Source organism: Vombatus ursinus, unplaced genomic scaffold, assembly GCF_900497805.2.
Source record: "Vombatus ursinus unplaced genomic scaffold, bare-nosed wombat genome assembly UNPS02014818.1, whole genome shotgun sequence".
Classification (NCBI taxonomy): domain Eukaryota; kingdom Metazoa; phylum Chordata; class Mammalia; order Diprotodontia; family Vombatidae; genus Vombatus; species Vombatus ursinus.
This window is the reverse complement of record NW_020954596.1, coordinates 17,011,002-17,026,650: the sequence shown is the minus strand read 5'-3', so window position 1 is coordinate 17,026,650 and position 15,649 is coordinate 17,011,002. Positions and strand designations below refer to the sequence as shown.

The following is a 15,649-nucleotide window of genomic DNA, read 5'->3' as shown; positions in this document are numbered from 1 at the left end:
GCAGACAGACCACCTATGAGCAATGAGAAAGCAACTCATGATTCAGTGATGACAGACACTAGTTATTCCATCAAAGTCATCTCCTTAGTTGATGCGATCAAATTTCACAAGCATAAGCCATTCATTTTTAGGTTATCAGGGATGAAATGTCAGGGAAAACACACTATTGAGCTTCTCACCAATGAGGTAATATCGCAAGTTTAGTTAATTCCAAAATAACCTTTCAGATGCTTCTGTAGAACAAAATTTATGCCACAGACTAAGTAATCAAACAGTGTCTAACCAGGGGTGGGGAACCTGTGGCCTCGAGGCCACGTGTGGCCTTCTAGGTCCTCAGGTGTGGCCTTTGGACTTGAGTCCAAGTTTTACAGAACAAATCCGGATTTGTTGTGGCCTCGAGGCCACAGGTTTCCCTTCCCTGGTTAAGCTTTACCACTTACTAACTGTGATTTTGGGCAAGCCCCTTACCCTCAGCCTCTACATCTGTAAAATGGAGATAATACTTGCATCATCTACCTCACAATGTGACAAGGAAAGCACACTGTAAACTCTAAAGCACTATAGAAATATAAGCTATTACTTTACTGCATTTACACATTAGCAAGGCATTCTATAGTATAATGAAAAAAGCCCTGGATTTGGAGTCAAAATGCCTCTGCTTTTTGCTATTTTCATCTTCTGTAAAATGAGGGGGTTGAACTAGCTGAGGTCCCATCTTTCTTTAAATCCTAGAATCCTATTATCTTCCCTGCAACCTCCCCAAAGCTCTTTTATTGTGGTTGTTCAGTCATTTCAGTCGTGTTTAACCTTTTGTGACCCCATTTGAGGTTTTCTTGGCAAAGGTACTGGAGTGGTTTGCCATTTCCTTCTCTAGTTCATTTTACAGATGAAGAATTGAGGCAAACAGGATTAAGTGACTTGCCCAGGATCACACAGCAAGTAAGTATTGGAGGCCAGATTTGAATTCAGAAAGATGAGTTTTCCTGACTCCAGGCCAGGCACTCTATGCACTATGGCGCCAGCTAGCTGCCCTTGATCTGCTCTGAGCAGGGCAAATTAACCTCTTTCATCCTCAGTTTCCTCATCTGTAAAATGAGGATTTAAAAAAAAAAGGTCCCTTTTAGCTCTAAATTTGTGATCTTATGTCCTACTCTTTCCATTTTGATTTAAAGCCATACCTCCTCCATGGAATTTTGGTTTAACTATTTTCATCCGACTGATTGCTATACTTTCGTTCTTTTCTTCAGGCTCTTACTACACTTGGAACATGAAATCTTTTAGTATGCACCACTTAATTGAACTCTTCTGTGTGAACTCTTCTGTTTTTCTTCAGCTAGATGGTAAACTCCTTGAGGGAAGCGACCATACCTAATACTTCTTTTGTATCTCTCCACAGCATCTGTATGTATTCAACAAACGCTTGGCAAATTAAGCAATTTCTGGGAATACTGAACTACGGTAATGGCTGCTCTCGTGTCTTTGGTGCATTAAAGTTTTTAAAGCACATTCCTCGCTATGACTTTATGAAGTCTAGGTGCAGATATTATTAATCTCCTTTGTACAGAGAAGGAAACTGAGGCTTGGAGCAGTAAAGCAATTTGCCCGTAATTATACAACAAGTAAATGGCAAAGGCATGATTTGATTCTAGATCTCCTGAGCACAAGTTCAGTGTTCTTTCATGCCCTATTCCCTGGCCCTCTCTTACTCAACCATCATGCTGGAGAAACTTCCTCCCGGGGCCAACCTCCTGACAAGTGACTACCTCTTCCAAAACACTAACCCAGGGCTTGGCTCCTCACTACCTGGCTATTTTCTTGCTATCTTCTTTGTCATTTCCTCCCCACAACCTCCAATTCTGGAACTATGAACCAGGATCAAAGGAGCTCTGCCACTTTCCCAGGATGGGGCATGTCAAGGTACTCCCTTATGGTTCCACTCACCATCTCTGTATGTTTTTGGACCAAAATGTTTCTCCTTGTTCACCACTCCCCTTTGTGACTGGTCTCCTTCCATTAGAATCTAAGCTCCAGAAGGGCAAAGGCTATTTGTGCTTTTCTTTTTGTATTCTCAGTGCTTAATAAATTATTTTTTTCTATTCATTCATCCATTCTATCACAAGAGACTGAATAACTGTTATAGTCAGAACATTAAGGTCTCCAACAAAAATCTCAGTTCAGCTCAGGTAATCATAGATCGGTATTGGCAAAGAGTGAAAAAAAAAAAAAAACCTTTTATTTTCTTGAAAGGTTTTCAGGCCCAGGTGGAAACATCTATAGAGCAACATTATGATACTCCCTGAAAAAATTTGAGCCAAAAAGCCACGTTTCTTTGTATAGTGAGAAAGAGAGAGAGAGAGAGAGACAGAGACAGAGAGAGAGAGAGAGAGACAGAGAGAGAGACAGAGAGAGAGACAGAGACAGAGACAGACAGAGAGAGAGAGAGAGGGAGATAAGGAGGGAGAGGGAGAGTTTCCCGTGAAGCCTTCACTTTCAAGGCTGACTTACTCTCTCACTGACACGCTTCAACAGCTCCTCGGCTTCCTCCATTGCCGCCATCTCCCTCTGACACTGAGCCTCTGTCTTCTTCCTCATCTCCAGGTTGCACTCTGCGGTCAGAGCAACCATCTTCCGATCATACTCTTCTTGTACTTCAGTCTCCATCATGAGAAACTGCTTTTTGAAAACGGAACTCATCCTTTTCTCCATGTGCGGCGAGAGGTTGCCACTGAGAATCAAGTTTTTCAATAATACACCGATTATGTCTTTGCTAATCTGCATACGACAGGCCTGCAAGTCCGCATCTGCTCGGGTCAGGGTAGCTATCTCCATGCTGAGGAATGGGAAGAGACGGGATTACAATGTGATTTCTATTAGAGGTGGAAAAGAGCTTTAAGCATTACAGTTTGCATCATTAGACAGCAAGGCCTAGCTTAAAACCCAACCTTAGATCAAGCACCACTTATTGAGTCCTTACAAGGTGCAAGGAATTTGGCTAGGTACATGGGGAAGTATAAAGAAATGTAAGATATGATCTCTGCCCATAAGATGCTTATATGCATCTAGGACAAAAATATATTTTCAAATATACAACAATATAAAATTTAAATCACAGTTCAAGAGGACCCTTGAAAAGATGTGGTATGATACTCATAATAACAACTAGAATTTATATAGTACTTTAAAGTTTAGAAAGAAATATATCTACACATACACTATATATATATATAAATATATATATCCACACATATATCACATATATACATCTTCTCATTTGATCTTCACCCCATATTGTGAGATAGATGCTATTTTTATCCACATTTCACAGATGAGGAAAGATTATTGGTCAGAGAACACAGGCTCAAATCCCACCTTACTTACTATCTGCATTATATTGGTTAAATCAATTCCTGGATCCTCAATTTGTTTATCTTTAAAATTAGGGCATTAGATGAAATGATCTCTGAGGTCCCTTTCAGAATAAGAGCTATGATCATGTAATTCTAGGAGATAGGATGGCAATTCGGTTCACTTCAATTCCTGATAAATGAGAGGTACAACCAATAATCACAGGATATTAGAGCTGGAAGAAACCTTCAACATCACTCATTCCAACCCTCTCGTTTGTTATATAAAGAAACTGAGGCCCAGAGAAGAGAAGGGCTTTGCCTAATATCATGCAGTGAGTTAGCAGCCAATCATATTGGTAGGCAGATCTATGGGTTTCATGGGTCTTATACTTTCAAGACTCAAATATTAAATCTGGTCAAAGGAGGAATACCTCCCAGGCATTCTCTCTTAGACTCACAGGATTAGGTAGGTCCTACTTCTAGGAGTTTACTCAGCTGACTGACTTGCCTTGACCTAACAGGAATATTCCACTAGAATGTTATCAGTTCTGTTAACATATTGGCAAAATATAATTTTCAGAAGGCTCTCTTGGATGCTAATTACTAGAGCCTTTGTGAAAGCTATTACAACTTTACTGTGGATGTTCTGGGAAAACCAGCAATTACTGGTATGTTGAGCACCTGCCTTGCAACCAATCAATCCAAAGAGCAACATGTCTCCAGAGACAAATGAACTTGAGATTGGAATAGAAATCACAATTGAAGAGCTTCTGAAAAAATTCATCAGCCTGAATGTAAATATACTCAGTCTTAGGCCATAGCATGAGCAGTTCCCTTATATTGATAGCTTCTCTTCAACATATGATTGAGACTATATACAAATTTTATACACACAATATCACTCATGATATAAACATCTAGTACTAAATATATTACATGCTTTGGGGTATCTAGGTGGTACAGCAGATAAAGTACCAGCCCTGGAGTCTGGAAGACTTGAGTTCAAATCTGGCCTCCAACACTTATCAGCTATGTGACCCTGGGCAAGTCACTTAACCCTATTTGCCTCAATTTCCTCACCTGTAAAATGAGCTAGAGAAGGAAATGGCAAACCACTCCAGTATCTTTGTCAAGAAAACCCTAAATGGGGGCAGCTAGGTGGCGCGGTAGATACAGCACCAGCCCTGAAGTCAGGAGGACCTGAGTTCAAATGCAGCCTCAGACCAAACACTTGACACTTACTAGCTGTGTGACCCTGGGCAAGTCACTTAACCCCAACTGCCTTAAAAAATAAATAAATAAATGAAAGAAAACCTAAATGGGATCTCAAAGAATCAGACACAACTGAAATGACCAAACAACAACGTTATATTCATTACATACACCAGTCTTAAAGACTGTCGGTTATAAAAAAAAGCAGCTGAATCCCATGATAGAGGGAGTTTTCTATATTGATTAAATCATAGATCTGAGCCAAATAAACATGTACAAATATTCATATAGGTATGTACGTATATACCTGCATATTTATATATATATATATGTATATGTATGCACATACACATTATATATACACATGTATATCCCACTACTAATGTAGGTTAACAATGCAGTGCACATAATACACTACATATGCATGCAAATGCCTACATATTTATATGTGGTATGCATATGCCTATATGTTTATATTTGTATATGTATATATACATAAAATTCTATACATCATATATACAAAAGTGCTTTGTAAACCTTAACACACCATAGAATTCAGAGCTTCTGTTTTGATATTTCAAATTTTTCACTAACTGCTTTATTAGTCAAGTATTTATTGAGTACCTATTTATCTGTATCTACATATAATAGTCAGGGGAGGCATCAATTTTTCCAAGAAAGTAGTCATGGAATCTCACCCTGCACTGAAATTGCCCCAAGCACACTTGTAGCTAAATGAGGTTCAGACCATGGGACTTTAATCAGTACCACCTAGGGCTGTTGGTATTTGAGCAGACTGGTTGCTATGCTCTCATAGACAAGAGTGCCCTTACTGCGGTGTTATAGTACCGTGGACTGTACTGTGAACTATAGCACTGCTGTGAAGGAAGGAGCTTTAGTTAACTCCCTCAACATCAACTGACCTGAAACTCAGGTGTGAACCCTTAGGGCTATATAAGAGCTACCTCATGAATTAGGTTTGTGGCCTCCTTACACTAAAATTCGGTTACTGTATGGAACTTGCTAGCAGGCTGCATCTACCCGAGGGAGAAGTGTTTCGATGAGCAGATCTTGATAGAAGGAGAAGGTATGTAGGGCCCCTTGTATCTCTGCCTGATAAGATGATTGTTTGCCTGAGCCTTCAAGGTCCAAACTGTCTAGTCATCACTTTACCAGAAAAAGGAATCTTTCCTCCCAGGACACTTGGTATGGACAGTTTCTTTTTTTTAATTCCGATATGGATAACCCTACCACCATAGATCTTACTCTCTAACTATATAATTTTTATATTGTTCACTGCAATTTTCTCTGGGTCTGTTTCTTCCTCCCAGTTAGATTTTTAGCCCTTCAAGGATAGAGATTGTATCTTAGACTATTTTTATTTTTTCCTAAATTGCTGACTAAGCACTAAGTATTTATTTAGGGAGAGATAAAATTTACTTTCAGAAAGGAACAGCTATTAGCTCCAAACCCTTCAAAAGAAAGAAAGGAGTTCCAAGAAGCCAACGTAAACATCAGACTGAATGTTAATGCTTCCAGGTGCCATTTGTTAATCTGCCTGATTAAATAATAAAGAGGAGTATGGATGAACCAGTACATTCATGCATCTCTGTGTGTGTGTGTTTACCGTTGGGAAGGACCATAGGGGTAATCTAGTCAGATTTCTTCCTCCTAGAGATGAGAAAGTGAGGCCAAAGAGATGTGAAATACCTTGCTCAGTCACATAGATAGTATGTAAGAAAGTCAGACTCTGATACCTGGCAATGCAGCACATTTAGTGAAACAGAACATTTGCATCAATATATTATGACAAAAGAGTATTTTTTCACAAAAAGATCTGTAATGACTGTGTAAGTAGACTACTTCAGATTTTTACAGGTTAACCCTGCTTTGTACAGTTCTCCATTTCAGATCAACTGCCCTTTGTACTCTACCTTGTACCATAGTTATCTGCGAGCATATTTTGGACAACTACAAGTTTACTAGGAGTCAACAGTGTGACCCAGTCTACAAAAAAGCTGATAGGATCCTAGGGATAGGAGATAGAATTTACACATTAATATTAGCATATCATCTACAGCTAATCAGAAGCTTGGAAAGGCAGCATGGTATAGTGGTTGGATTTCCCTAGGCATGAAGTCAGGAAGACCTTAGGTCAAATCCTTCCTCAGATACTTGCCAGTATGACTCTGGGCAAGCCTCGAAACTGCTTTGTGCCTCAGTTTCCTCATCTATGAAGTGGGGGGATTGAGACCAATCAATGGTCTCCAAGGTCCCTTCCAGCTCCAACACCAAGAAAATATGATTCGTGACTAGTCTCACTATATTCTATCTACATCAAAGTACATATGAAGAGGAATATGTAGTACTGTATGACACATTTGAGGAAGAATATTAACATCATAAGGCACGTTCAGAGAAGGACAACTATGATAATAAGGGGCTTTAACGTTAGTTGATTGAGGACAAAGGATGAGGAAGAGAACGTGGCAGCTGTATTCCAGGCAACGTTGTGTAAGGGGCACAGCAATGAACTTGGAGTAAGGAAGACCTTTGTTAAAATCCCACACCACACATTAATTATGTGACCCTGGGCATCTCTCTATGCCTTTGTTTCTTCATCAGTAAAATGAGGAAGTTGGAGCTGAAGGTTTCTAAGATACTGTCCAGCTCTCCATCTATGATCTTATGACCCTCTAAGTATTTACTGAGCTATGGTGTGGAAAGGAAATGAAATAGAAGTAGTGGGTTAAAGTGAGAGGGAGGTAGGTTTCAGTTGGATATAAGGAACAAATCACTAACAAAATTTCTCCTACATTTAGGACTGCTCCAAAAGTGGAACAGGCTACCTCCAGAAGTATTGGGTTCTCCATCACTGTAGGTCTCCAAGCAAAGTCTGGTTAATGACTTTAAAGGATGTAGAAGGGTGGAGGTGGGAGGGAATCTTTATGATTTCAAATCCAGACTCAGACACTTACTAGCTGTATGACCCTAGGCAAGTCACTTAAACCCATTTGCCTGAGTTTCCTCATCTGTAAAATGTGCTGGAGAAGGAAATGGCAAACCACTCCAACATCTTTGTTGGACCCCAAATGGGGTCATGAAGAGTCTCATATGAATGAAACAACCAAACAACAACAAAACAGCTTCTAGACTCCAGACCCAGTGCTCTATCCACTGCCCCACCTAGTACAAGGCAGCTGTTTGTGATGGAAAGAACACTGGAAGTGGAATCAAAAGACCTAACTTCAAATCTTGGCTCTACCATGTACCAAGAATTTAGCAATTTAAATAACTTCTGTGAGCCCAGTTTCCTCACCTATAAAATGGGGATAATACTCACATAAAGTATCTTGCAGAGGTATTGGTAGGAAAGGTTTCTAGATAAACCCCAAAGCACCAATAAATCTATAAGTTTGAATTATTGTTATTATTATTATAGATTAATATTATTGTTATATATGATGTGATGATGTATAACATGTAACAATTATAACAATATAATAACCTATTTTATTTGTCACTGCTCTGTGTACAAGTAGGCTCATATCACTTCTCTTGAAAAACCTTCAATGACTCTTCATTACTTACCAAATTAAATCAAGCTACTTTAAGATCCTCTATAACTGGGATATACTTTAGCTCCCTTGTAATCCCTGACCTGGATAAACTGAGCTACTCACTATCAGCTGAACACTTTACTGACACACACATCTTTTGTCTCTGCCCTTTTCTATTGCTTAGAATTTCCTACTCCCCAATTTCTGCCTATTGACGAACATAAAATTCTAACAGAATCTCATTTTCTGGAAATGATTTCTCTTTCCTCTTAGCTCATCACTCCCTGGACTCCGGCACTTATCCCAGTATAAATTTTGTGTGTTTTTGTTTTGTTTTGTTTTTTCATTTTGTACTTCTTTTCTGCCCTTGTCTCACTGTAATTTTCACCAGTGTATCTGGCTCATAAACCCTATTAAAATATAATATCCTTGAGGACAGGAACTTTGCATTATCTTTCTCTCTGTCACCCAACACAGTGCATTACCAATAGGTAGGCATAACCAGGGGGACCTTAATAAATATTTATTTACTAGATGAACACATATGTAGTCACTCCAGTTGAATTATCTCTCCTTCAATCAATGGACGCCAATAATTTATGAAAGAACTGTGGAATATTCACATCTCTCTCTTTAAAAAAAAGTATGATGGCTTAAAACACCCTAAATATGATAAATATTTTGATTAGTTATGGACTATAAAAAGAGGAATTAATGTCTTCACTGTCACCTCTGGCTACTGAAAACCCATCAAGTTTTCACATTGAAGGTCAGCAAGTGTCTGGAGGGAAAATAGGATAAGATTGTCTACAAAGTGCAATATATGTTCTCTTGAATGGGGAAGAGCACTGGTTTATCAATGAAGAAGATAATTAATTTCAAAGGAAAACTCAAATAGCTATTTTATTGTTACAATATAAACCTATCTGCTTCAAATTTGGCTGTTGTAAAAGTAGCAGACCCATAAATGTGAATTCAGTATTAGCAAAATTGATTTTTCTGCTCCTTCCCCCCAAACCAATTTACATGGAAAGATAATACGGTTATATTTCTACACATCCTATAAATCATTTCCACAAGCTATGGATTTTAAGTGATTGGCAGCAGAGTCTTAGGGAAAATAATTCCCTCTTTTTTATCTCTAATGATGCAAATGAGAGAATTAAGTCAAAATTAAAAGCATCAATCCAAGTGGAAGAAATTTCATTGATGGCAAACTGTGATGTTAAAAATAGTTACAAACCCAAATATTTTCAAGTAGTTTTTGTACTTTTAAATACATTTTTGAATACTAGGGCAAGGGAGTTATGATGAGCTGAGGTAAATTTCCATTTTTCATAGGCACTATTTACCTATTAGGTAGAGTGGATAGGATCTGGCTGGCCTTGGAATCAAAGGAGATGTGTTGAAGTCCTGCCATTAATACTAGGATCATATATTTAGAGCAGGGGCCCCTAGGTGGCGCCATAGTACACAGGGCACTGGACCTGGACTTAGGCCAACTCTGGCCTCAGACACTTACTAGCTGTGTGACACTGAGCAAGTCACTTAACCCTGTTTGCCTCAGTCCCCTTATCTGTAAAATGAGCTGAAGAAGGAAATGGCAAACCACTCTACCATCTTTGCCAAGAAAACCCCAAATGGGGTCACAGAGTCAGACATGACTGAAATGACTGAAAAATAAGATTTAGAGCGAGAAGGGACCTTAAAAGTCAGCAGAACTAACTCACTCATTTTCCAAACAAGGAAGCTAAGGCAAAGAGAGGTTAAGTGACTTTCCCAGGGTTACACGATATTTGAGATAAGATTTTAATTCAACTCTTCCCGATACCAAATCTGGTTTTCCATTCATTACACTATATAGTTGTGAAACAAAACTCTTAATATAAACATTGTAAATAATAAACATCATGAAGCTGCAGCTCTTTTGCAAAAACAAAAACAAAAACAACAAATTTATTTGTGAGATAAAGACTTATAGGGCTTTCTTAGTAGCTCCCTCTTTGGAATATTCAAAATATTTAAGAGGGAAAGAGTATCTCTAATCCATGAGCTATATTTGTGTCTGGAGTTGCTGCCCAACTCAAAGAAACCCATTTTCTAAAGGGAGGGGAATTAATAAGATAATCAGTGACTAAAGTAATCCATTAAGTATCCATTACAATAGAAGTTCATTGTTGTTTCTAAATATTTGGAGAGGTGAGGAAGGAAGGGGAAAAGGAATTTATTAACTGTCTATTACATGCCAAGCATTTTACAAATATCTCACTTGATCTTCTCAACAACTCTGTAAGGGAGGTGCTATTATTATCCTCATATTACAGCTGAGGAAAGCAAGGTAGGCAGATATTAAGTGACTTGTCTGGAGTAACACAACTAGTAAGTGAGACCAGGTTGTCCTGAACCCAGGCATGGTACTCTATCCACTGTGACACCTGGCTGCCTCATGGTATGGCTATAATATTTGCATTCGAAAGTTGGCTACATTAAAAAAAAATTATGTTTCTTGAGTAAAACAGTTTAAACATAGATCAAATTTACCTCAATTACACATTTGCCATCATTGATTTATTTTTTTCCTTAGAATCCTTAATTTTTCAAAGTTCCAATTAACCAGTAGTCTTCATAAGTGTGCAAAATACACTTATGAAGAATGATGTATGCTCAAAAGAGTTCTGCCTTTGCATTTGGTGAGTTCTGTTTCAGCTCTGACTTGGTTTCTTAAACTAGCTCAGTTTCTTCGCTTTTAAAAACTAAAAGATATATAACGTCCTTTCTATTTCTTTTTTCTTTCTTTTTTTTTTTTTTTGGTGTGGCAATTGGAATTAAATGACTTGCCCAGGGTCACACAGCTAGTAAGTGTCAAGTTTCTGAGGCCCTTCTATTTCTTCATCCCTTTAGTCACTCTCTAGTATGAACATCTAATTAATACTTTCTATGCCTAGTTTTCATATCACATAATTAAAAACTGTGAGGATTAAATTCAGATCGGTGTGAGGAACCTCAGAGACCAGTTAATACAACCCATATAATAGCAATGCCCTTTACAATGTCCTAACAAGAATCATGGCTTTATGAAGAACTCCACTAAAGGAAACTCATTATCTCCAGAGACAGCCCATCCTACTTTTGGATAAATCTAATTGTTAAGAACTTTTCCCTGCATTAATTCAAATTTGTTATTGTTCAGTCATTTCAGTCATGTCCAATTCTTCATGACCCTGTTTTGCGTTTTCTTGGCAGAGATACTAGAGGGGTTCACTATTTCCCTTTCTCCAGTTCATTTGACAGATGAGGAACCTGAGACAAACAGAGGTTAAGTGACTTGCCCAGGGTCACACAGCTAGTGTCTAAGGTTACATTCGAACTCAGGTCTTCTTGACTCCAGGCCCAGCACTGTGCCATCTGCTGTGCCACCTTGCTGCCTCACTCCAAATCTGCCTCTTTATAGCTCCATCCATTGTTCCTAGGTATGGTCTCTGTGACCAAACAAGACAGGTCTAGATCTTCTCCCATATGATAGCCCTTCAAATACTTACGACAGTTATCTCATTACTTCTATGCTCCTGATTGGTGATTACTGTTCTAACTCTGACTCGGTTGCTTAAACCAGCTCAGTTTCCTCATTTGTGAAATCTAAAAGATACGTAAGATCCCTTCCCCAGGTCAGTCTTGCCCAGGTCTCTCTGTCATCCTGGCTGACCTCCTATGGATCCTTTCCAGTTTATCATCACCCTTCCTAAAATGTGGATCCCCAAACTAAACACTTCAGTTTTCATCTAATCAAGTCAGAAGTCAGTGGCCCTTTCACCTCCCCCGTTGGAGATGCTCTCTCAACGTAGACAAAAACCAAAACAACTTTGGGGGCTGCCATATGACACTGTTTATTCATTAAGCGAAACCCCATAGATCTTTTTGTTTCTTCAGATGAACCGCTATTTAGCCATGCCTCTCCTATATTTGTGCTCTCTAATTTTTGTTAACCCAAGGGTGAGATTTTACATTTATCCCTATCAAGTTTTAATTAACTAGATTCAGCACAACCTTGGTGAGATCTTTTTGGAGGACTCTGGCTCTGTCATTCACTGTGCTAGTTATGCCTCCAAGTGTTGTGTCATCTGCAAATCTGATAAGCCTCGATCCAAACCCCTGACATGTGATATTTGAAGGATCTGTGATTTTATCAGCATGGATAATTCCCAGTATGGGAACTCAGCTCTTCAACACAGATTTTAACCTATGAATGACTTAGTAGGTAAATCTTAGGGAACATTTGGACGCTCTGCGAGGTTAACTGACTTGCTTATAGTCACAAATCTAAAGTTAGAGGTAGTATCCAAACCCAGGACAGCAAATCCAGTATTTTATCTACTATACCACACTGCCTTTGAAATAGCTGATTAAAATATTAAAAGATACAGGACCAAGTACAATTCCCTTGGAACTGCTTCTAAGTTTACATTAACCATGAATTGCTATTCTTCGGAATTGGACTTTCAAGCAGTTCCACATACATTTAACTGTCTTTGTAGCCCTTATCTCTCCATTTTTGCTTTTTTAAAATATTTTACTTTCCCCCAACTACACATAAAAACAATTTTTAACTTTCATTTTTAAAAATTTTTGAGTTCCAAATGCTCTCCTTTCTTTCTTCCTGTAACTGCTTGTTGAGAAGTCAAGCAATTCGTATGGGTTATATATGTGCAGTTCTGCAAAATGTATTTCATCTTTCCTTTTTTTCTAAAAAGTAAGTTTTCCAATATGCTAGACAGAGACTCAGCAACCATATACGATAGCTTAATGTCAATTTCATAGCATATAGTTCCTCTTGATCTGGAGACTTGGCTTTTTCAGAAGCAGCTGATGCTCTCCTACTACCTCCCTTAATTTAATAAATTTAATTTTTTAAATGTTTTTAACATTTAAATTTTAATTTTTTAATGTTTTCAGTATTTAATAAATGTTTGCTCGCTCCCTTCCTTCCCTACTTCATTGTTTTCAGAATCTGTTTCTGAGAAAGTTTCCCATTCTTGCTGGGTTGACTTCCCTTGTAGAACTTTAGGCCATGAAGTCCTGCCTCTGTTTTCTTCTGAACCTTTTGGAATTTTGTTTTCCAAAATCTCGGATGCATATTGGACTCTCCTTGGTTCTCCTATCTTTCTCCATCACATATTCAACCCTAGGATTATCTTGTTGGTTAGGATTAGAACCTGAAGAGGAATTGCCTTCATTGGTTCCCCACTTTTTAAAGAATAGATTTTCATAAAGGCAAGTTAAGAAATTATTAATTCTATGGCTTTGGGAAGAGAAAGCACCCAACTGGAGGCCAATAACCAAACTCCCTTACTGCTACTCTCTTTCCCACGCTCCTTATCTATTTTCTTTCGTGTCCAGGCATTCTGTACTATGTCCAAATGGAAAACCATCCATGTCATCAATTTGGAAGTCCCCTCGAGTGATACAGAGCACAACCCATCCATCCTGCCATTCCTGTGTATCGCTTGCCCATGTTCTCCCATCTGTTTGGCACAGTGTGTTTGACCCAATGTACTGGAGACTTTCCTCACTTTCTCCCAGTCTACAACAAATTCCAACTAGAATATCACATCTTTTCTTGCTTCTGTGAATCTTCATCCAAATATTCTCTACCATGCTTACCCCCTCTGGTTCCTGGATTTCCTAACATTCATATATCATTTTATTATACAATGCTATTCCACCTCTCCTCCCAGTCTCTCAATGCTCATATAACATGTGTTTAACTTGCTCCTTTCGAAGTTTACCACTCTGGCTCAGAATCATGTTTCAGTGTAGCATTTCATGTTATCAAGTCTCAATGACACCTATGAGGTCAAATTTGTACTCTTGTGACTCACTTTGCTTGATCCTAATACCTTGAGTATTACTTTTGACCACTGTCTTGGATTTTATTTCCTATGAAATTCTGGTCATCTCTTGTGTTCCTACCTAAATTATGATTCTTCATTATAATACTTAGCTTGATATCATGGACAGTTTTTTTTCCTTCCTCATTCTCTTTATTAGTTTAAAGCATTTTTTGTTTGATTTTCAAAATTCCAGGCAAATTCATTTTTATTGGCCCTTGATGAAAACCCTCTGTCCCTGACTATAAGGGTGTAATTCCCTTACCTTAATGCAAAATCCAGAAATTATTCTCAGATAGACCCCCATCTGAGACCTAATGGAGGAGTCAGGAGAAAGCATTGTTCCCTACATATATTTAAAATTATTAAAAAAATCTTCCTAGATCTCTTAAAAAGTGAGATTGAGATATGAGATTGAGAAAAATGCATGTTTCAGATTCTCCATTTTTTTCATAATTTGTTTGATGCTACTATTTTGCCAAAGAAAAATAGTAAAGTCAGGAAAGAAATCTTGTTTTGAAATATTGGAAGGTTTGTGATATATCTCAGAGAGACAGTTGTTGCTCTGAAGGGGATAACTAGGATCAATGGAGAGAATTGTATATTTCATGGAATTAAAGTTGGAAAGAAAGTTAAAATCACCTAGTTATGCCTCCTACCTTTCTAACCAGTGAAAGAATCCATCCAATAACATATTTGACAAGATGGCCATCCAGTCTCTGAATCCCTTTAGTGACAGAGAACTCTACTTTTAGTCAGCAATTCTATTTTTGGGCACTCTCACTTACTAAAAAAAATTATTTATTCCATTGTCCATTGTTTTATCTTAAAATTTTAAATGCTTGTAGACATAATCATAGAACCATTTCTAGCAATCTTTGAACAGTTGTGAAGAATGGAAAAGATCCTAAGGTATTAGAGATAGGTTAAATGTACCAATTTTTCAAAAAGATCTTTAAAAAGTTAGATTCTAAAAAGTACAGACTAGATTGATTCTCAGATCTGTCCATTTCTAAGCTGCATAACCCTGAGTAAGCCACATTACAACTTCTACCTTTAGTTTCTTCATCTCTGAAATGAGGATAAAAATACTCTCATTACCTACCTCACACTGTTGTTGTGAAGAAAGAATTTTTATAAACTTTAAAGCATTATAGAAACATCATCTATTATTAGTCTTATTTAGCAATACTGTCATTTCACTTGGTTGATCATTTATCTTTGGAAATTCATGCAGACGTAGAAGTAAAATGTTGCCTTCATCACATGTTTAACCTTCACCACACTCATGTATATTTAATGCCACCTGCCAGCAAAGATTCTGATTTCACGCTCCAGTCACTCTCCACTGAATCATCTTAACAGTGTCCCACCTGCATCTCTCACGTTCAGAGTCGATGATCAAAATTCCAATCAGTGAACACCAATCACCTCATCAGCAATTCCTTTGTTATTCCTACACTGAGTTAGAAATTACAAAATCTTAGTCCGTTTTATTCCTACCAACTCCAATTTATGCAAAGTTCCAAGTTTTCACCTTGAATTTTATATCTAGTATTAGTCACAACATTGAGTTCTGTCTCTGTCTTAAAGACCTAGAGACACCTCTCTCAGGGAATGGGGAAGAAAGAAGTGTGGTCTATAC

At 38.0% G+C, this 15,649-nt stretch overlaps 1 protein-coding gene across 3 annotated transcripts in view; it reads right to left on the bottom strand.

Annotated features, from left to right (window-relative positions):
- The window catches only part of EVC2 (EvC ciliary complex subunit 2), a 205,446-nt gene that overhangs the window by 106,037 nt on the left and 83,760 nt on the right, over positions 1-15,649 (bottom strand). For all 3 annotated transcript variants that reach the window (XM_027836686.1, XM_027836688.1, XM_027836687.1), the window contains one exon: positions 2,506-2,830. In XM_027836686.1, coding sequence (XP_027692487.1) covers positions 2,506-2,830 — 325 coding nt within the window. The remainder of the gene's footprint in view (positions 1-2,505; positions 2,831-15,649) is intronic.